This window comes from Pristis pectinata, chromosome 18, assembly GCF_009764475.1.
Source record: "Pristis pectinata isolate sPriPec2 chromosome 18, sPriPec2.1.pri, whole genome shotgun sequence".
Lineage (NCBI taxonomy): Eukaryota > Metazoa > Chordata > Chondrichthyes > Rhinopristiformes > Pristidae > Pristis > Pristis pectinata.
In genome coordinates this window covers 19,886,386-19,909,626 of record NC_067422.1, presented here as the reverse complement: position 1 = coordinate 19,909,626, position 23,241 = coordinate 19,886,386, and the positions used below count along the sequence as shown (strand labels likewise).

At 40.3% G+C, this 23,241-nt stretch overlaps 1 protein-coding gene across 15 annotated transcripts in view; it reads left to right on the top strand.

Moving 5' to 3' along the window:
• rbfox3a (RNA binding fox-1 homolog 3a) overlaps positions 1–23,241 on the top strand; it is a 994,762-nt gene that overhangs the window by 861,996 nt on the left and 109,525 nt on the right. For 14 of the 15 annotated variants that reach the window (XM_052032864.1, XM_052032863.1, XM_052032858.1 and 11 more), the window contains one exon: positions 7,511–7,759. In XM_052032864.1, coding sequence (XP_051888824.1) covers positions 7,544–7,759 — 216 coding nt within the window. In that variant the 5' untranslated portion in view covers positions 7,511–7,543. Of the gene's footprint in view, positions 1–7,106; positions 7,126–7,510; positions 7,760–23,241 lie in introns of those variants that run through there. The other variant, XM_052032861.1, reaches the window with a different exon arrangement.

The window sequence follows — 23,241 nt, the reverse complement described above, 5'->3', positions numbered from 1 at the left end:
TAGGATTGCCTCATTCGCAAGGTTAATGCTGCAAATAATTATGGAAATGATCTGACCACAGTAAATTGCACTTAGTTAGCATGCTCCACATGTGACTAGTTTTGCACTTGTTCTAGTTATTCTGTGCTGAACTTTGACAATCTACACTCTATGCTTTAGCATTTATGTAATTTATTTTTAAATTAGAAGAGAACCATAAAACTGTTCTTTGTTGGTGAAATTAAATCCACTTTGGGCACAAAATCCACTTCCCATTTAATTTTCAATTTCCTGCTGAGTAGAGAAACAAAGACTGACCACTCAGAGAAATTTTCACTGTGTTGTCAAATATTATAGGTATAAGCCACTATTGCCAGAGAATGAAAAAAATTAAGAGCATATCTGATTTCCATATTAATATTGCATTTTGTATTTTTCTAAGTGACATCAGACTTATATGATGTGAAATTTGTTGTTTTGTGGCAGCAGTACAGTGCAAAGACATAAAATTACTATAAATTACAGAAATAAATAAATAGTGCAAAAACGGAATAATAAAGTAGTGTTCATGGGTTCATGGACCATTCACAAATCTGATGGCAGAGGGGAAGAAGTTGTCCCTGAAATGTTGAGTGTGGATCTTCAGGCTCCTGTACCTCTTCTCTGATGGTAATAATAAGAAGAGGCCATGCTCTAGATGGCGAGGGTCCTTAGTGATGGATGCCACCTCCTTGAGGTATCACCTCTTGAAGATGTCATTGTGCCTGTGATGGAGCCGGCTGAGTCTTTAACTCTCTGCATCCTCTTGCGATCCTATGCATTGGAGCCTCCATACCAGGCTTTAATACATCCAGTCAGAATGCTCTCCACCTACAAAACCAATAGTGCGGATCACATTTGGCTGGATTCGCTCTCCCCAGTGTTGTAACATTGTGGTTTCATCATCCAGCACAAAATCAGTGAGCTGAATGGCCCCTTTCTGTCCCATAACAAATCTATAAATGTTCTGAAATCCAATTTTAGCTCTTAAGCATATGGGGTTTGTAAGGTGAACTCTTTGTCAGTAAAATAATTAGTATGCTGGAGTGGGATAATCTGATCCAAGTTCAGGATAAACATGAGGTAAATATGCAGGAAGCTAAGTATGAGAGAGTCTGCACAAGAAGTGATGAACAGGCAAAATATGATGAATTTCAAAGGCCCACATAAAGCAAAAACAGTAGACTAGAATGAAGGTAAAAAAGACCACAGGGCAATCAAATGCCTTCAGCAGTAAAAATAGAGATCAACTTTGAACTTCAAAACACAGTTAACCTCACTGGTACATTAATTTCAAGGCCGTGAGGTTTCTCTTCTTTAGGGAATAGTTCAGCTCAGTCAGCTGTGTTTCAGCCATGGTGATACACTCACCTCTGTCTCAGAAGGTTCTGAATCCAAATCTCATTCCAGGCACTTGAGCAGAAAAAAATCTGGTCTGATGTCCTGTTGTGGTACTGAGGGAATGCTGCACTGTGAGAGGTGTCATCATTTGCTGCTCCCTCAGATGAACATAAAGAATCCCACGGTAATATAGAGAAGAAGAACAGAAAGTTATCCCTAGTTCTAGCCAATATTTAACCCATTATTGAAGTCAATGAAACTGAATTTCAGAATTGGAGGGAACATGCAGCAGTTACTTTTTCATGCATTTGGTGCACACAGCTGAAGACAAATTATCTGGAAATGATTACACTAGTGTTTCATAAGAGCTTGCTTTGCATGAGTTGCATTACAACAGTGACTATATTTCAGTGATGTTTCATTACCTCTAAAGCACTTTAGAGGGTCAGGAAAGGGGCAATACAACTGCAAGTCTGTATTTCCTTCCAGTTTCTTACTTTACTCTAAACCTCTGAATGCATGTTATGTTGCTTTACTCTTTAATCAATTGATTGAGTGATATTTTTGGCTAATATTTTAAAGATCTATATGCAACAAACAACTTCTTTGTCTTAATTGATTTTCTTTTAAACTGTCAATTTTATTCCTAAATAATAAACATGTTTTATTGCAAAAATGACAAATGTTCTCCTTTGGCAGGAGTACTTGTCTGATCCCAACAATGACAAATTCTTAGCACAATTCATGCTCTACGATAGTGGCACAATGTTTCTGACTGCACCAGTTCCTCAGAACCCATTGGGATCAGTGACATAGAAAAGCATAAAGGACCATAACACTACACTGGTACCACTGAGCAAGCTCATTGCCCAGAACAAGGCTAACCATCCACTGGAGAAGAAAGCGAATGAGCTAGAGTTATTCCAACTTGTACTGTAGTCTGTGTTATAGGAATGCACTAGGGAGTTAGTGTTTTTTTGGTTCTAACGATAAAATTGTTCAAAATTTGACAGTAAACTGTAATTTATTTGCTTTAGACATAACAGACACACATGGAAACAGGATATTTACCATGTGTTTGTCAACACAAATTTTATGATTTTCTAAAAGCCTTAATGAACATTGTTGCTTTCTTTTTTCTTATCAAGTGAGGAAAAGTTGTTTTCAATGTTTATCAAAATTGGAAGCCTCTATGACTGTCTCTGTTTCCTTGGTGTTTGGTCACCTTAGCATCTTTTTCAAGGCAATGTGCTTTTTTTTTGTCATCTGCAGAATATTTACTTGCATTATAGCTGTTTTAATTTTTGGACAAGAATGTTTTTAAGCTGCTGACACTTCTTCTGCAGCTCCTTCCCTTTTTAATCACATCAGAAACATTGTTAAGTTTATATAGAATAATGGGCCAAAACCATGAATGGCTTCATTTTGATTTATTGCTTAATGATTCCAAACAGTTCTGCGTGACTTCTTTTTCAAGCCCCTTTTTTTTGCCCTTTTCTGTTTTACGCTCCATGCCATATTGATCATGTTCTGATCTCTGCTGGTTATAGCAGTAAATCTGAATAATTAAGTTAAGATGCAGTAGATTAGGGTATGCAGCACTCTAATGGCTCAGCAGTAAATATATGCCGCTAATGCTGCAAAACTACTTGAAGCACCTTTACACATGGCAATTTAAAAAAAGGTTCCTTTGGCTCAAGTCTTATCTCCTATTGGTTACAACCAGCTTACTGAATGCTTTACAATGCCATAATGAAGTAAGACAAAGATACTTCTTCATGACATGTAAAACTATTACTTTCATCATTAGAAGGAATCCAATTTGCTATAGGAGATGGCACACTCATTTAGAAAATGGGATATTTTCCTAATTCAAGAGTCAAAATGGTTTGTTTACTGATATTCCTGGCTTGGACAGGATTTTCTAATTTGTAGTTCTACAACAGTGTAAAGCAACATGGCTTGCCAATGAACGTTAATTAAGAAGGTTGTTTACACAATATTCATAAGGCTGTTTATTCAGACTGATTTAATACAAATCACAGAACACGTCCACTTTTGCCTTTTGGTCAGCAAAGGTCGGTGGAATATCAGCTCTAACCCAATTTGTACAATTTTACCTTCAGTGCACACGTTAATGTGACATAATCTATTCAATATTCAGTCCTTTGCCAATTATTGCTGGAAAAATATTGGAGGCATTTTTTTGTTCACCTGTATTGAAGGCATTGGTTCATGCCGGAAAATAATTTCACGAACTGTGCCAGTCCTCCAGAATTTTGTCCAGAGTATTAGTTTTCACATGTGCAGGGAGACAGACAGTGGACATCACCGCCCAGCCAATCCCTTCTTGAGCAGACACTGATTGAAGCACACATCCACATGTTACTAGGGGAACAATGGTGTCTTATGGTGTCTTACAAAAATCTTTCTAAGGATTCAGAAATCTATAATTTTTAAACCCAATGCAGGCCAGTTCGATGAACAACCATTCCAATCCTATATATTGACACTTAATAGTTTGGTGTTTCAGTTGTGAGAAATTAGGAAAATTCCCTGCATTTTCTTGAATACAATTTAGGGGTAACAACGATGATTAAAGGAATTTATATTTATAGAGCATCTTTTCTGTTGACCAAATCATTCTAAGGCACCTATCAAGTAAGATTTGATATTGAGGAACATAAGGAGTAAAAATGCAGCTGACCTAAAGTTTGGTTAAAGATGTGGGCCTCAAAGGGCTCTCTTTAAGGAAGAAAGAGAGATAGAAAGGTTTAAGGGAAGAGAATTCCAGGGCCTTGGAACTTTGCAGGAGGAGGAATTGCTAATGATAGAGTGATTAAAATTAAAGATGCTAAAAAGGCCAGATTTAGAGGATAATAGATATCTGAAGGTTTGAAGCTAGAGAAGATTACAGAGAAAGGGAGGGGCGAAACCATGGAGCGATTTGAAGATGGAGGGATCTTTGTCCTTGAACCATTGGTGTGGGCAGAAAAAAATCTCTATTCAACAGTTCATCCAAATGGTAAGAAGCATGAATAGTTTATTTTCCCCTTTCTAATGCAATGAAATTTGACCAATGGTTTTATCCCAATGCTGCCCAACCAAGATAAATTAACTCAAACAGACCAGGAATGAACCCAGGACTTTCCTAACATTCCAGGGATATTTTGTCCATCCTGCCATAGAGATGTAGAAGCTCTTTCTTTTCTAAAAGTATTTCAAGACATTAAAAAAAATCTGCTGATGGAACCGTTTAGCTAAATTTCCTGATATAAACTCCTTAAACAAGATTCATACAATGTCCATCTACCTTCTGAAGATTAAGACAACAGGAGGCACTAATTGATCCTTTCTCATAAACAATGTTCAGATCATGTTACTCAATTGGCACAGATCAGTTTATGGGCATTAGTATTGGTATTGGTTTATTATTGTCACTTGTGCCGAGGTACAGTGAAAAACTTGCCTTACAAACCGATCATACAGGTCAATTCATTACACAGTGCAGTTACATTGATTTAGTACAGAGTGCATTGATGTAGTACAGGTAAAAGTAAAAACAGTACAGAGTAAAGTGTCACAGCTACAGAGAAAGTGCAGTGCAATAAGGTGCAAGGTCACAACAAGGTAGATCGTGAGGTCATAGCCCATCTCATTGTATAAGGGAACTGTTCAGTAGTCTTATCACAGTGGGGTAGAAGCTGTCCTTAAGTCTGGTGGTACATGCCTTCAGGCTCCTATATCTTCTACCCGATGGAAGAGGAGAGAAGAGAGAATGACCTAGGTGGGTGGGGTCTTTGATTATGCTGGCTGCTTAACCAAGACAGCGAGAGGTAAAGACAGAGTCCAAGGAGGGGAGGCTGGTGTCCGTCATGTCCTGGGCTGCGTCCACAACTCTCTGCAGTTTCTTGCGGTCCTGGGCAGAGCAGTTGCCGTACCAAGCCGTGATACATCCAGATAGGATGCTTCCTATGGTGCATCTGTAAAAGTTGGTGAGAGTCAAAGGGGACAAACCAAATTTCTTTAGCCTCCTGAGGAAGTAGAGGCACTGGTGAGCTTTCTTGGCCGTGGCATCTACGTGATTTGACCAGGACAGGCTGTTGGTGATGTTCACTCCCAGAAACTTGAAGCTGTCAACCCTCTTGACCTCAGCACCATTGATGTAGACAGGTGCTTGTACACTGCTCCCTTTCCTGAAGTCAATGACCAGCTCTTTAGTTTTGTTGACATTGAGGGAAAGGTTGTTGTCATGACACCATTCCACTAAGCTCTCTATCTCCTTCCTGTACTCCGACTCATCGCTGTTTGAGATACAGCCTACAACGGTGGTATCATCTGCAAACTTGTAGATGGAGTTAGAGCAGAATCTGGCCACACAGTCATGAATGTATAGGGAGTAGAGTAGAGGGCTGAGGACACAGCCTTGTGGGGCACCAGTGTTGAGAATAATCATGCCGGAGGTATTGCTGCCTATCCTCACTGATTGCGGTCTGTTTGTTAGAAAGTCAAGGATCCAGTTACAGAGGGAGGTGTTGAGTCCTAGGTCTCGGAATTTGGTGACAGGCTTACTTGGGATTATTGTATTGAAGGCAGAGCTGTAGTCAATAAACAATAGTCTAATGTAGGTGTCTTTACTGTCCAGATGCTCCAGAGCTGAGTGTAGGGCCAGGGGGATGGCATCCACTGCATACCTGTCTCAGCGATAGGCAAATTGCAATGGGTCCAGGTTGTCTGGTAGGCTAGAGTTGATGTGTGCCATGACCAACCTCTCAAAGCACTTCATGGTGGTGGAAGGTGTGAAGGGTAAGGCTGAGAGGTTTGGCTGAGAGGCAGCACTCACATCAGAGTCACATGATAGTAGGCTCAAGCCACTCTCCAGAGACATGAGCAGATAATCTGATTGGCAGAACTGAAGGACTGATGCACGGCAACAGTGCTACCTATGTCCTCTATTAATACTTGGAGCTAATACTACTTCAAGTCTATCTGGTTCCTGTTGGGTGTGAGCACAAGAAATAATTTACTGTATTTGAATTAAGTTGACACACAGACATTCGGAAATGTTCCAAGTAGCAGACCAGAGCAGACATTCAAGTCAATGGAGGTATCATGTGTAAATTAATATCATCAACATATTAGCTATTCTGAGTACAAAGCAGGAGTTCAAACTCATTCAGATAATGCTCCTGAGAACTTGGACTGTTACCTCAGGACCTGGCTTTCACTAGCTCTAAATCTTGGGTATTTTCTGCAGTGTCAGACACAAGCCTGCTTATCAATAACCCATTATTGCCAGTGGACCCTGAGGTGCTTCTCAGAGGTGGCAGTATGCTGTATTTGAGTCCATGTTTACTTTTGAGTGACTCAACATGTGCCAGACAACCTATCAAAACACACCCTGCTTTTAATACCTGGCTGTATATAAAATAATAGTTATTATTAAAATCATCGCTCTGAGCAACAGACTGGAAGAACATTAAAAGAAAATGAAATACTTCGGAAGGATACCTTTGTGACAACTCTGTGTGCAAGGGCCACAGTGACAAAGCGAATGCAGTGATTGGCAGTGTGATAAAACAGCTCTGCTTGAAATTGTGCAAGCTCTTGTTCTCTGTATGTGAAGAGCCTGAGTGACTGATCCCTGTCAGTGGGAAGCCGAGGGCCTGTTATCAGAATATTCAGCTGGTTTTCTGATTTAACCTATCAATGCAACAGCTGGAAATGCTGACAAAACTGCAGCATTCAATCACAGGCTATAATCAAGTATTTATCAATTAATTGATCTCTGGTATTTTCCTAAGCATTGCAGTTCCGATCTGCTGAAACGCTATGTGTGTTAATGATATGTTGTACAAAGGGGACTGCTCCTCAGTTGTTATAATCATTCTGAGAGCAGTGTGTACATATATTTTTGTAATTATTAAATTCCACCTGCGTGGGACAATAAGAGTCGTCAGGCTACAGCTGCTGTGGGACTCCACAAGTATTTTTGTTCCCCTTGTCACTTGGGAATATTATGGTTTGGAATATTGCATTTGTTTCTTTCCTAATCTCCACTGCAAATGGTTATGGTAAATTATACATTTCTTTACATGGGGTTATGCATACCATTTGAGTGCTGATGAACTTTACCATTGTGTTGTTTCAGGGTAACCAAGAAGCCACAGCACCCCCGGAAGCGATGGCACAGCCCTACCCCCCAGCCCAGTACCCCACACCACAGAACGGAATCCCCGCTGAATATGCTCCAGCACACCCACACCCTACTCAGGACTATGCCGGACAGACCACGGTACCAGAGCACGCCATGACGATTTACACGCCCACGCAGACGCATTCCGACCAGCCATGCACTGATGCAAACACACAGTCCTTAACGGGCACATCCACAGTACCGGTAAGTGCACCATCTTTACACCTTCACATGAATGCAGCAGTTGGCAAGTTGAAAACCTAGTGTGCAGTTGACGATAATTAGAAGGAAATGCAAAGATAAAACAAAACAAAATATAGAAGCATTTTGTGTAGAAAATAATTGTTAGCATTCCACAAAAATGGTGCAGTTATTTTATATAATTAATATTATAATTAGCAGACTTGTGTTTGAATGGAAAGTGCCATATGAGGAAATGTCTTTAAGAATTAGTTTTTTTTTGAAACTTCAGGAAACGTCCTTTATAAAGAGAGTTGGTCGGGCAGTTTTTGAACATAACCACTTATATTTCGATGGTGTGGATTGAAACCTGTCTTGGCCAAAAAGGATGGAATGGTCTGAATTGCATTATTGATTGCTATACTTTCAAAGCATATGTCAAGGTAGTCCACGGTGAGAATGAGCTTGAGACACTGACATGACTCAGATTTAGAATGCTCTCTGTTGAAGACCACACTGTAAGAATGAGAGAGGTGATATATGCCAGGTACTTCTGTCATGTGGGGATTGTGCTTCACTTTCAGGGTAGGATAAGTGGAGCTCCAACTTAAAGTCAGCTTATGCCAATACAGCCTAAGATGCACTTGGCGGTGCCTCATGCTACCAGTTGGTAAGCCATCTGCATTCACCGGCGTGCTGAATGCATTCGCACACTAAAAATAATCCTGCCCTTGCACATACTCTTTGGCACCAATGACAAGAAAATACACAACAAAATGACTGGTGCACCCTGGCACTGAATAAAGCAAGAGCATTTACTAGGCAGTGATCCCTTTTATGCTGCACCAATCACAGTACAAGTACCACCACACTGAACCCACTGTATACCTTTAAAACTCTGCCTTCAACTTCTATCAATTGTAAAAGAGCAGGTTGTCTATTCAGAAGGCAACAGTGTGACAGGAGTAATTCATTCTGCACCTCAACATTCAGTTTGATCGTGGTAGATCTTTAAGATCGAGCCCCACTTACAGTGATTTAAAATCATATGTTGGTAAATACTTTTTAATAATAAAAACAATTCATAGTTTTGTGATGGTTCAGTTTTTACAATCATGAGTAGAGCACCTAAAATTGTCCTGATATTCACAATTCTCTGGAGATGCAAGTAGGAGAAGTACTATTGGCAACATACAAAAACTAAATACTCTTTAGGTTTTTTAAAAACACTAGAAATTATTAGATAGCTCTTTTAAAAAACTTGAATGACCCACTTACAAAATGCAACACTTTTTAGATGCATATTGTACTCTTTCCATACAACAAAAATATATATCAAGATACACCCAATTCAAATTCACGGCTCTGCAGATAATGCGCAATGTCCATTACATAATGCTTGCAGTGCTGTAGGACTGCAGCCAGTGAGAGCCAAGTGAACACAAGGATTTGATGAAGCTACTATGGCTTGTTGAGGGTTTTGATTACACAGTAATTTAAAAGTTATAAATGGTAATTTTTAAAATTATAGTAATGATAATTTAAAATGTGAATAACTATTAGTCTATTAGTTATTTACAGAACTTTTATATAGTTGTTAGATGGTTACATTAGTCATGGAAGTTCAAAATTTAGAAAGTAGTTGAAAATTTGTTTGTATTGACAGTAATGCTACACTTGGTAGCTGAGGAAATTCAAATATCATACAAATAAATATTGAGACTGATACATATTTTTGGGGAGGAAGGTTTTATTTCCATTAGTAAGGATTCTCAAAGAATAGGCTCTTTATAGTTAACTATGTTGGACATATTAAGGATTTGTTCCTAAAGAAATCATAACATTTAATAGGTCAAATAGGGTTTGACAGAAATAAACTCTGGCAGATTTTCATAATGAGTTTAACATGATTCTTTTGTAAAACAAAATCCTGAATTTTTGCCGATGAATTTGTCATAAATTGGCTAGAACTGAGTATAAAATGATCCTTGTAGTTACGTGCCTTGAGAGCAGTTCTGCTCATACTTAGACAACATTTCCAATTCTCTTGTTGGCAACAGAAGCCTTGTTCAATACATTGTTAGTATGAAGCCACAGCAATTATGGGAACTTAACAATTACAATGTAGAAGAAAACCATTTGATCTGAGATGGTTAGGTCATTACAATTTTTATTGGGTTATCTACACAAATTTCCTTTCCTTGTATCTGTTTTTTATCTCTTTGATGCTTAAATAATTCCCTTTAAAGTGTAATAATTGATACAGTTCCTAAAGTAACTTTAGTTGTTACATTCCGTATTCTTAAAACTGTTGTCCAGAAAAAAAAATTCTTCCATCCTTTGCTTTACCTATTTCAGATGCGTTTTACACTGTGTAATGTTGTTGGCCAATGTGATGGTCAGTCTGAACATCTTTCATTCAGGTGGATATTGACCTGTCATATGTACCTGCACATGCTTCTGCACAATTAAAGGCAGACCAGAACATGTGATGGATAGAGCCAGATACAAACCATTAAGTTGCTTTATTCTACAAGCAACAAGTGAGCAGGTAGAATGATATTGAAAGGAAATTTCACCTCCTGAATTCAACCCCAATTCTCTTGGTAAAAAAAATAAGAAACCACACTCCCTGGTTGCACTTGTTTTGGACATTATTTTCCATTCTAGTGAATTTTGAGCTGAAAAAATATTGACCTTTCGAGTTTTCCTTCCAAACCTATACCTTTGTGTCTCCTCTTTACATCCTGGTTGGCCTCAAACATAGATTTATATTCTTCTTATCTTATAATGTGCCTCCAGGAGGCCAAAGAGTGACCTCATAGAATCATACAGCACGGAAACAGGCCCTTTGGCCCAACAAGTCTATGCTAACCGTCAAACATCCATTTTCATTAATCTTCTGCTAATTCCATTTTATTCTCTCCACGTTGCCACCAACTCCTTCCAAATTCTACCACTAGCAGCAATTTACAGTGGCCAATTAACATACAAACCAGCATACTTTTGGGATATGGAGGAAACTGGAGAGGAGCATCTGGGGGAAGCCCAAGTGTCCATGTGGAGAACATGCAAACTCCACACAGATAGCACTGGAGGTCAGGATTGAACCCAGGTCACTGGAGCTGTGAGGTAGCAGCTATGCCAGCTGTACCACTATGCTGCCCATCTCTCACACCCTCCAACAGCAGGCCTTCTAATCAAGCTATCAGTCCCCTCCCCCCAGGTGAACACCTCACACTGTGTCCATTGATAAAATGTTTCCTCACAGTGACAGGTATGAATATATGATGCACAACTGACGTGAAACAATAAATTGTATGACATCCATAGACATTCTGGCTAATGGCTAGGAAAGCAAGTGAGCTGTGACATGAATCAAAGCCTGTGGTCCCTTTTACTGGGAATGTGAACATTCAATCTTTTTTATAATGCAACTCTTAAGTGCAACCCATTTCCAAAATCCATTCACAAATCTATTTTTCTCCCAATTTTAAGCATAAACACCAATGGCCCCTTCTTATTGGTTTATTGGAAATACCATAACTCTATAATGCTACTTAACAATCCATTCCAAACCAAACCGCTCCTGTGTATTGGAGACACAAGAGAATGCCGGTGCTGGAATCTGGAGCAAAAAACAAACTGCTGAAGGAACTCAACGGGTCAGGCAGCATCTGTGGAGGGAAATGGACAGTCGAGGTTTCGGGTCGAGATCCTTCATCTGCACTGAAAGAGTAGAGGGGAGTTATAAAAAGGTGAGGAGGAATTGGAACTGGAATTGGTTTATTATTGTCGCATGTACAGAGGTACAGTGAAAAACTTCTCTTGCATACCGTTCATACAGATCAATTCATTACACAGGGCTTTGAGGTAGTACAAGATAAAACAATACTGAATGCAAACAAAGTATAACAGCTACAGAGAAAGTGCAGTGCAGGTAGACAATAAGGTGCAAGGTCATAATGAGGTAGATTGTGAGGTCAAGAGTCCATTTTATGGTACTAGGGAACAGTTCCATAGTCTTATCACAGTGGGATAGAAGCTGTCCTTGAGCCTGATGGTATGTGCTTTTAAGCTTTTGTATCTTCTGCCCGATGGGAGAGGGGAGAAGAGAGAATGTTGGGGGTTGGTGGGGTCTTTGATTATGCTGGCTGCTTTAGCAAGGCAGCAAGAAATACAAACGGAATCCATGGAGGGGAGTCTGGTTTCTGTGATGTGCTGAGCTGTGTCCATGGCTCTCTACAGTTTCTTGCGGTCTAGGGCAGTTGCCATACTGATATGATGCTTTCTATGGTGCATCGATAAAAATTGGTGAGACATGCCAAATTTCTTTAGACTCCTGAGAAAGTCGAGGCACTGGTGAGCTTTCATAGCTGTGGCATCATTCACTCCTAGGAACTTGAAGGTCTCAACCCTCTCGACCTCAGCACCACTGATGTAAACAGGTGCATGTGCACCGCACCTCTTACTGAAGTCAATGACCGGCTCCTTTGTTTTGCTGACATTGAGGGAAAGGTTGTCATGACACCATATTGCTAAGCTCTCTATCTCCTTCCTATACTCTGACTCATCGTTATTTGAGATACGGCCCACTACAATGGTATCACCTGCAAACTTGTAGATGGAGTTAGAGCAGAATCTGGCCACACAGTCATGAATGTAGAAGGAGTAGAGGGCTGAGGACGCAGCCTTGTGAGAATAATTGTGGCGGAGATGTTGCTGCCTATCCTTACTGATTGCAGTCTGTTGGTCAGGTAGTCAAAGATCCAGTTGTAAAGGGAGGTGTTGAATCCCAGGTCTCGGAGTTTGGTGATGAGTTTGCTTGGAATTATAGTATTGAGGGCGGAGCTGTAAATAATAAGCAATAGTCTATAGGTGTCTTTACTGTCCAGATGCTCCAGAGATGAGTGTAGGGCCAGGGAGACAACTTCTGCCGTAGATCTGTTTCGACAGTAGGCGAATTGCAGTGGGTTGAGGTTGTCTGGTAGGCTGGAGTTGATGCGTGCCATGACCAGCCTCTCAAAGCACTTCATGACGGTGGATGTCAGAGCCACCGGTCTGTAGTCATTAAGGCACGTTACCTTGTTTTTCTTAGGTACCTAGATAGTGCTTTTCTTAAAGCAGGTGGGAACCTCAGATTGAAGCAGGGAGAGGTTAAAAATGTCTGCAAATACCTCCGCCAGCTGATCTGCACAGGATCTGAGGACACAGCCAGGGACACCATCCAGGCCAGATACTTTCTGTGGGTTCACTCTCCTGAAGACTGATCTTACATCTGCAACAGTGACTGTGGGTTCAGGTGCATTGGAGGCTGTCGGGGTGGACGGTGACATACCAATCCCCTTCAGTTCAAAATGTGCATAGAATGCATTAAGCTCATCAGGAAGGGATACGCTGTTGGCAATGCTGCCTGACTTTGTCTTGTAGCCCATTATTGCATGTAAACCCTGCCGCAACTACGGCTGGTCTGGGACCCAGTTTTGGGCTGGTATTGTCTCTTGGCATCTCTGATAGCCTTACGGAGGTCGTATCTCAATCTCTTGTATAGGTCGGGGTCACCTGATTTGAATGCTGTAGTCCTAGACTTCAGTAGGGAGTGGATCTCCCGGTTCATCCATGGTTTCCAGTTTGGGAACACCTGAATTGTCCTCTTTGGTAGGAGGGGTGGGGCCAAAGCAATAGGTGGATCCAGGTGAGGAAGTGTGATTGGCAGATGGTAGAGGGATGAGTGGAAATAGTGACAGAGGCTGGGAGGTGATAGGTGGAGGCAACAAAGAGCTGCAGATGATGGAATCTGATAGAAAAGGAAGGTGGAGCATGGAACCAAATAAGGGAGGCGGGGAGAGCAGATGGGATCAGTGGGCGAGGGGACCCAGTGGGAGGAGTCCGTGGGTGATGGTCAGACGGAGTAGGTGAAGGAGGGGAAGGAAACAGGGTGATCAGGACCTGGGGAGATGGGGCTGGGGTTGGGTGTGCGCAGGAGGAACTGAGTGGACCAGGAGGAGAGAGAAAGGGACAGAGAGGGGAGCAGGTTACCTGAAAATGGAGAATTCATTGTTCATGCCATCTTGCTGTAGACTGCCCGGGCAGAATATGAGGTGCTGTTCCTCTAGTTTGCTTTCGGCCTCACCCTGGCTATGGAGGAGGCAGGTCAGTGTGGGAATGGGGAGGCGAATTAAAATGGTTAACAACTGGGAGCTCCAGATGACCACGTCAGATGGAGCATAGGTGCTCGTTAAAGCAGTTGTCTAGTCTGCGCTTGGTTTCACTGACGTAGAGGAGGCCCGTATATTGCCTGCTACCTAGTCCCAGGGTGGTATGGGAAGGACCTAGAAAAGTGACCATTTCTTTCTTGGTATGGTGAACTGAAATGAGGCAGTATAAAAGATTTAATTTTTTTGTCAGGAAGGAGAGCCTGCTGCAGCAGGAAATTGGTTCGTGTCAATATGCTGGAAGGTGGAAATTTAAAATGGATGGAGAATGCTATTAAACCAGTCTCAACTGCCAATACTATCACATTAAGATTAACAAAACTGTCAAACTTCCTTTGAAGGTGGCAACTGCCTGCTAATAACACACCTATCAGTACTTCTCATTGTCCCTCTTCTAACAACTAAAACGTTCATCAGAGAAGAAGCCAGAAAGCGTAATTCTTAATATTGTGATGTACCGGTTTCCCATCTTAAACATGCACCGTATACGAGATTAAGTTCTAGAAATTAGTACCTTAAAAATGTTAACAAAGCAGCCACCTAATACTGTAAGGTGTGTAAGAGACATGAGCAATGAAGAAAACATCTCAGGAAATGTGAATGCAGCTCTTTCATCAAGAAATACACGCACTTTTATTTGACAAGTTGATAGAAAAAGAAACAATTTTGAATATAAAATACATAATCCCACAAAACAACAAAATCTGGTTAAAATTTGCTCCAAAAAATGTTTGCATTATGAACAAAGCAGAGAAATAGAAACTGCCTAACCTTAAAATTATGTCAAGATTACACGTGTTCCTTATGTTCCATAAATTCCATAAGAAAGTTTTGGGGGGGGGGTGGAATAGGACAAGATTTAGGGAATGACATCTAGCAAATGAAAGAGCTGCTATTGATTGGTTAGGGAATGAAGTTTCTGTGGTGAGCATACATACTGACTCCTTGGTTTCTGACATGGATTTTACACAGTGCAATTTCTTGCTTAAGAATAGAAACTTTATTAGTTTAGCAAATTGGGACAGATGGTACGGTGAATGGCGTGTAAATGGCACTTGTCATTTGATAGATTTGAACCTGCCCTTGCACTTTCTATGGGGTTTTGGAGAGCAAGTTGCTGTCAACAGGACAAACAAAGGACTGGTGCCCTCTACAGGGCATCTGAGATCACTGTGAACAGAGCAGCAGCTTTTTAAGCTAATCAGACTGAAGAAGAGAGAGAGAGAAAAAGAATAAAAACCAACTATTTAATATTATTAAAATCTCTGACAATAATTAAATGCTGAAGGAATGACAATCCAAAGTGCTAGGGGGGTTATTTGTCAGTAATTAAGTGGATACTTCTACTGGAATATTTAAGCCGTTGGAAGTGGTTGCTAATGTGGCTGTATCTAAAATGTAAGTTCAGTACATTTGAATATGGCAGCAGAGAGCAAGATGTAATTTTAGTGCAACTTATAGAGGAGTAGCCCATCTCAAACACCAGCCTCCTGATTCTGGTGTTTAATGGTGCATCTAGTCTCACCTGAAGCTGCTGCCAAATGTGTGCATCGATAACAGAGCATGGTTAGCCGAGATGAGTGTGACTTGATATAACACATTAAATATTTGATATTGCCCTATTCTGAAGCATGAATATTTTGCAAATAAAAGAGAGGCCAATGCCTTTATGGTATAGATATTCATAAAATAACCTAATGATATGATTATTTTGTACTTCTGCTATTCATAACTTTTATGTTCATTTGATATACAATTCATTTTTCTTCCTGATATTGGTTGGACCATGCTGTATGGGAAAGGTTTAGAGGGATGTGGGCCAAACACAGGCAGATGAGACTAGCTCAGGCAACTTGGTCAGCATGGACAAGTTGGGCCAAGGGGCCTGTTTTCCATGCTCTTTAACTCTATGCTTGCTCTCCTGCTACTTCCATGGTCACACTAACCTTGCGCAGATGTATGGAACAATTCAAGCTCCAGGCCAGGTTTCCATGAGCAGTGACTGGGTCTCATGTGGTGGATTCTACAGCTCCATCCCTGGACTGTTCCGATGGCCTTTTGACAACTTATTGAAAGCCTTTCCAGATTTCTAAATGTCTCTGATAATTGGAAATATTTACAAGCAGTTGAAATAGTTTAAGGAAAGGATCATTTAAAAAAAAGAAAATACATTTATATAAAACTCGTACAGCTGATATAATAATTAGAGAGATTAATATTCATTAAAGGAAAAAAAGCATTTATTCATCCAAGTTGGTGACCCCAGTCAGACCGAGCCATGATTGGCATAAAGCTGAAGGACCAGGTACCAGCCTCACAGCTCAGCATGAACAAGCTCTGCCTCTGGACTCAAGTGCTCAGTTCAGTAGCAAAGTGAAAAGTCAGATGCACCAGCATCTGAGTTCCAGTGTATTCTGTACTTTGGAAATGATGTTAGTGGGTGGCAATCTGCAGAACTGCCGGCTGAAGAGATGCACAATCTGCTCCAATAATGGCCAAGTCCACGGATGAAGAACTTGACTGAAAGCACAAAGGGAGAGGGTGGATTGGGTTTTTTCCAACACTGGCATACAGGACACAGAAGAGTGCAGGAAAAAAAACCAGAAGTGGTCAATTCACACAACTCTATCAAAATCCAGCTTGTAATTACAACTGGAGCAAAAACAAAGTGCTGGAGGAACTTAGCAGGTCAGCAGCATCTGTGGAGCCAGAGAGATAGTCCATGTTTTGGGTTGAGACCCCACATGCATCTGCAGTCTCTTGTGTCTCCAAGTAACTGAAACTGCATGAGGGAGGTGATGTTATTGATCAACGTCTTTCCTTCCTACCGACATCCAGTGACTAATGATTCTGGGTTTCAAATACTTACCTTCTCCTACTCATATGCACAGTGAAAATAACATCATTCTATTTTTGGATCATTTCTGCGCACCCCCTGTTTCCTTTTCCCTTTTGGCTCCTGAGGGGCTTGGGTCCTTCGTAGCCAAGTCCCACATCCAACAACCCTTGAGAGTGTTTGTCCTGGTCTTGAAATCTAGACAGCCTTCTCATAACATATGCATGATAGCAAAAAAAAGAAAATCTAATTTATTATTTCCCTATCTGGCTAAACTTGCAATATTACTTTGAATTGAAATAAAAATAGGAAATACTGGAAAAGTTCAGCAAGTCAGGTAGCATTTATAGAGAGAGAAAAAAAGCCTTACATTTCAAGACCATGCCTTTCCATCACAACTCTGAAAGGTTAGAAATCTTAAATATTTCAAATGGTAGAGAAGTGGAAGGGATGGGGAGAACAAGAGGAATGTTTGATAGAATAGAGACTCCATATGTTTTTAGTTCTGATTTTCAATATCTGCAGATATTTAATTTGTGATTGAATTTGAACTTGCACCAGAATTCGAGCCATACCTGTTGAAAATCTTGAGCTTAGTCTTCATGCAATATAACTATATAATCGCTATGACTGAACAAAGCAAAAGACTATGAAGAGATTTAAGATTTTCCCCTGTTGTCTCCATTGACTTTAATTGAACCAGATTTCTGAGGTGGAATTCAATGCACATACATCATCATATTGTACGTTTAACACACACAACAGAGTACAGCCTTATACCCGTCAATTTTTGTGGTAGTCCTTATTTGGAAATAGTTCCTTCAATTTTTTTTTGTTTTTAAAAAGAGTTCCTGATGACTACAGTGATTTCCAGTCATCCACCTTAGCCCAATTTAACAATATTCTTATTTAGAGTTTCCTGGAACCCGTGGAAAATGGATTTCATTTAATACAGCAGAGATTCTGTAGAAATTATTTTTAATTTGTAAACCTACAATGTTTTAGAATATTCTCTGTCCTGTAACTTAGTAGTCAGCCTTGAAGAAAACTAGTTGTACTCTTAAATGCAATTTATTTTAATTTGTTCTTTCATCACTGCAAAATTCAATCCATTTACCTTTAATATTATTTATATGACCACATTATCTGCGGAAAAAATCCAAAGTCATGGTGTATGATAGCCTTGAATCCATGTCTGCTGGTAGTTCATTCTCTATGAACATGGATAATAGTCAAAGGAGCTATAACCCTGGAGCAGGTAATAACTTGTTCTGTCTGGCGTGAACTGAATGCAAGAGTGAGAAAAATCAGGATATTTCCAGACCTGATGTTGATCGCACCAGGTTTTAAATAAAAGCAGAAAATGCTGGAACTTCTCAATCAGTCTGTCCACATCTGTGGAAAGAGAGAAATGGAGATAATGTTTCAGGTCAATAGCTTTTCATTTGATGCTGTTGACCAACTGAGTATTTCCAGCATTTGCTGCTTTAAATGTGGATTTCCAGCATTTGCAGTATTTTGCTACCGAATTAAATAAATTGCCTGTGAAATATTTGTTCAGAAGTTTTTAAAAAAGTGTTATTTTGAAGAGATCCGGACACAGAAGTCCCACTTTTTCAGTTCTGACATACAAACTGTTAAAAAAAAGTTTTTGTAAGTAAATGTGAGTCGATATTAAAAGTTCAGCCTGTTTTGATCCAAACTCCTACACCACCCCACCCAGGTAACCACAGGATAAGGCTAGTTGAATAAAGCAATGGGATGGGGGAAGAACAATAGCCACTATTGAAGTCCAAGCACCCGATCCTTTCTTCATTGGGGCACATAATTTGCACCATTTAATTTTCTTACCATTCATCTGAAATACTTGGTCAAAAGATTTTCTTTTCTCTCAGTATTTATAATCACTGTAATTCTTTGTTTAAGAAAACTGCCAAAATATTTGAATATTGGATGTTTTTTATTTCTTTATCTTAGTTAATTGAGGTCTACGCTTGCCACCATTTTCTTTAAATATTTTATTCTTTCAGCTGTAGGAAACGCAAAGCCTCCTTGAAGGCTAAAATCAGTTTTGTTGATTTTGTTTTAATAGCTCTGAGGAGCTGCATCGTCTGGGAAGGTGACTGCCTCTTTTAACAAGAGGGTTTTTTTTGAAGGGTTTTAAAATCATTTTAGGTTAAGAGCCACTCACTTTAATCAGCTGCAATGTATCAGCTTGGATGATAGCCACACTGATGGCTTCAATTATATGCTGAATTGCAGCTACCAGCATTCCAGTGGGGAAATCTGCAGAGGATAGCACTTCAGAACAATTTCCCGATAAAGACAGAGCAGGCAGGAGTGCTGTATTAGTGACTTTCCAGCACATAGATCGGGCAGGTTCCATATCATCTGAGAGGCTAATGCGATTAAAGGATTGTTGTGATGCTATCAGGAACAACAGGGCATGTTAGTCCCTGGTGCAGGGGAGGTAGAGGCAGCCTTCTGGATTAAGGTCCACTGGCACTGATAACATGACAGTCTATGATGAATAACATCCAATAAGTGTCAGCTTCCCATGGGTTTAAAGTGTATGCATGCTGGTTTCCAGCATCCCAAAGGCTAGCGTAATGTAGAGCCCAGCAAAAATTCACATTTTCTTTAGATTTATACTATTTTTTTTATTTGCTATAAATTTAAACAATCTTTAAAATGCATTTGTGTCAGTTTCTGCTCTCAAAATTACTGTTCCCTAAAATACAACCAAGACTATTATGTTTCAAAGATTTTGGAAGCCATGTCACAGCAGATGGATAATGAGCAGATAGCTTTCGACATGAGTCTGTAAATTTCAAATGTATTGACAACCAAAATGTCAGGATAAGCTGATGCAGGCTTTATGATCATGAGAATCATCCATTAAATCTTCCAGCCAAACCACAGGAAATGAAACTTTCTGTTTAAAGCAGTCATCCATTAAAGAAGTAACCAGCTAAAGTGGAGGAGTTAAAATACAGATTGCTGGAGGAACTCAGCAGGTAGTCTCTGTGTTCCTGCTTATCATCCTCCAGCCTCTGTCTCCACCTTCACCCTCCCCACACCCCAATCTGCCTTTTCTTTTACCTTGTCTGCTTCCACCTATCACTCACCTGCCTTTAACTCACAACTCCACCCGTCCCTCTTCCCAACCCTGGTCCCTCCTGCTCATCATCCTTCACCCCTCCTCGGTCCACCTATCACCTTCTGGCCCGTCTCATCCCTCTCCTCTTCATACCAGCTATCTTCCCTCTCCACTCTCAGTCCTGATACAGGATCTCAACCTGAAAAAGCAACAGTTCCTCCCACCGCCCCCCCCCCAGCGATGCTGCTTGACTCACTGAGTTCCTTCAGCAGTTTGTTTTTGCTCCAGAATTCAGCATCTGCAGTCTCTTGCATCTTCAAGGTAGTTGCTGGTTTTGTCATAAATTATAATGCATTTTGGAATGTCCAACGTTGGGGAATTTACAAGACAAAGGAATAATAAAATAAAAGGAAGGACAGTAGTGTGGAGGAACAGAGGGATCTTGGTCCATGCCCAAATATCCTTAAAGGCCCAACACATTGATGCAATCACAAAGAAGGCACGCCAGTGGCTCTACTTCGTTAGGGGTTTGAGGAGATTTGGTATGTCACCAAAGACTCTTGCAAATTTTGATAGATGTATTTATAGATGTACAGTGGAGAGCATTCTGACTGGTTGCATCACAGCCTGGTATGGAGGCTCCAATGCGCAGGATCACAAGAGGCTGCAGAGGGTTATAAACACAGCCAGCTCCATCACGGGCTCAACCCTCCCCACCATTGAGGACATCTTCAAGAGGCGGTGCCTCAAAAAAGCAGCATACATCATTAAGGACCATCACCACCCGGGACATGCCCTCTTCTCATTACTACCATTGGGGAGGAGATACAGGAGCCTGAAGACCCACACTCAACGTTTCAGGAACGGTTTCTTCCCCTCCACCATCAGATTTCTGAACAATTTGTGGACCCATGAACACTACCTCATTATTCCTTTATTTTTACTATAAATTACAAAAATAAATAAGTAGTGTAATTTTATATTATGATGCACGACAACTAATTTCACATCATCTAAATCAATGCTACCAAATCTAATTCTGATTCTGAAAAGGTAGATGACGCCAATTATTAGCTGAAGCATAGACAATTAGAGCAAGGAAGTTATAGCAGGGAAACTGCACAACACCAGTCACAGCTTGGGTATCATATATAGTTCTGGTCACTATATTCCAGGGAAGATATGATCAGATTGGCGAGGTTCCCAAGAAGACTTATGAGGATCTGGATTGGTCCAGATGAAGGGTCTCGACCCGAAATGCCGATTGTCCATATCCCTCTGGAAATGCTGCCTGACCCGCTGAGTTACTCCAGTGGTTTAGTTTTTGCTCCATTTTCCAGCATCTGCAGTCTTTTGTGTCTTCATTGATGAGAATCTTGTCAGGAGTAGAAACTTGTAGCTATGAGGAAAGGTTGTACAAGCTGAGATTGTTGTCTTTTGAACAGAAGAAGCTGAGAGAGCACTTCATGAAAGTGTAAAGAATTATGAGGGGCCTAGATAGAGTAAATCTGAAATTTCTATTTCTCTTAGCAAAAACCAGTGGACACAGATTTAAAATAATTGGTTGCTGGATTAGAGGGGAAATGACAAGAAAGATTTTCATGCAGAGAGTGAAAGAGGTTTGGAATTCACTGCCTAAAAGGGTGGTAGAAGAAGAAGAGCTCATTGTATTTAAAGGTGGCTGGAGGTGCAGTTGAAGAGCCAACACCTGTGGGGGTATGGAGCAAATGCAGGAAGGTGGGATTAGGCTGGTAGTTCTTTTTCAAGCAGTACTGACTTGATGGGCCAAATAACCTCCCTCTGTGTCATAAATTTTTCTATGGTTCTATTCTAGTCAAATTTGAAGAATCACATGTGTAAAAGCCCAAAGTTTACAGTCAAAACAACAGCGAGGCAAAGGGTGTTCACCGTTTTTAAGCCTCAAAGCTGCAACAATGACAGGCAAAGGCAGAATCCCAATTAAATGCAAAACAAAATTACTCTCCTCGCTTTGCCACTCCACCATTAGCTTTGTGAAAGTGTCATCCCACTGCGGGTCACCGTTTACTGGACAGCGTGAAGTTCCTGTGTTTGCACTATAGATACAAAGAAAACTCAACATAGAAAGTTAAGGCAAGTCAAGTCATTTCAGCTAAGTACCTGTCTAATGACATGATAGTTATTAAGTCAACCTCACTGACACCATAAGTTAACTATTACAAGTCTGGAGTCATATTCCTTTGGCTTTAAAGTTGTTGGAGATGTTAAATGCCTTGTTTAAACTTTACAGTCTTTTTTTTCTTTCTCCGTACTCTAGTATTCATTTCCCTCACTTTATTTCTTTGACTTAACATTAAATTTGCCTGTTCTACCTGGCATTTCCTCCTCAGGCTTTGCACAATTAAAGTGACAATCCTTCAAACTGATTGATTATGGAGGTGCATAGTTATTCTGCTCACCAAGGTCACAAATACCCCATTTCTACCTCATCAGCAACAGTATATAAAAGTCATATGAACAATGTACACCCTTTCTTTGACTTATCAGAGCAATTTTTGGGCCAACATTCATAATAAAATTTTCCATCACAGCAAAAAAAAACAAATGCTGGAAGTCTGACGTGAAAACAGAAAATGCTGAAAATACTCACAGATCAGGCAGCCTCTGCGAAAGGAAAAACAAAGTTAATAATTCAGATCAATGACCTTTATCATGATTCTTACCAGTCAGCAAATCGTTGAACAGAATTTTCCCATATTAGGTGGTCACTTCCCAATTCCATCAATTTACCAGACAATCAATTCTAAGCAGAAGTGACTGAGCCTTTTACATACACTTTTTGCTGATGACCACAAGACATTCCCAGCAGACAGGATTGTGCCTGTGCTTGACCATTTCCCTCTTGATGACAGTCACCAGTCATCTTGCTCTCAGTAATGGTGGGTTTACCACCTTGAATTAGATTTTATTACTCGAGCTTAGCAATTAGCCAGCTGCCTCCAGTAAACAACATTAACCCTTTCAACCAGCTTGGCTGGCACTGCAAGGGAATGAATAACTTGGATGAAATTCAATTAAGTTTCAGTGAAATGAAGCTGGTAAAATAGTTTGCAGGAATCTCTTGCTTCTAAATGAATTATTGATTGTTAAATAACATTTCAGTCAATCTGTGTTAACCATAAAATGTCTGCCATCCATTATGGTTCTGGATGTCTGTTCTTTGAGGATGAAGAGCTTATAACAAAAAACATTGCTTGCATCATTACAGCTGAAGAAACCATAAATGTAACATACATTAGGCACAATGAAGAACAGATTTGGTGACACTTGCCTCCTTGATTCAACTGGCTCTGTCCTATTCAGCTTTGTAGTCAAG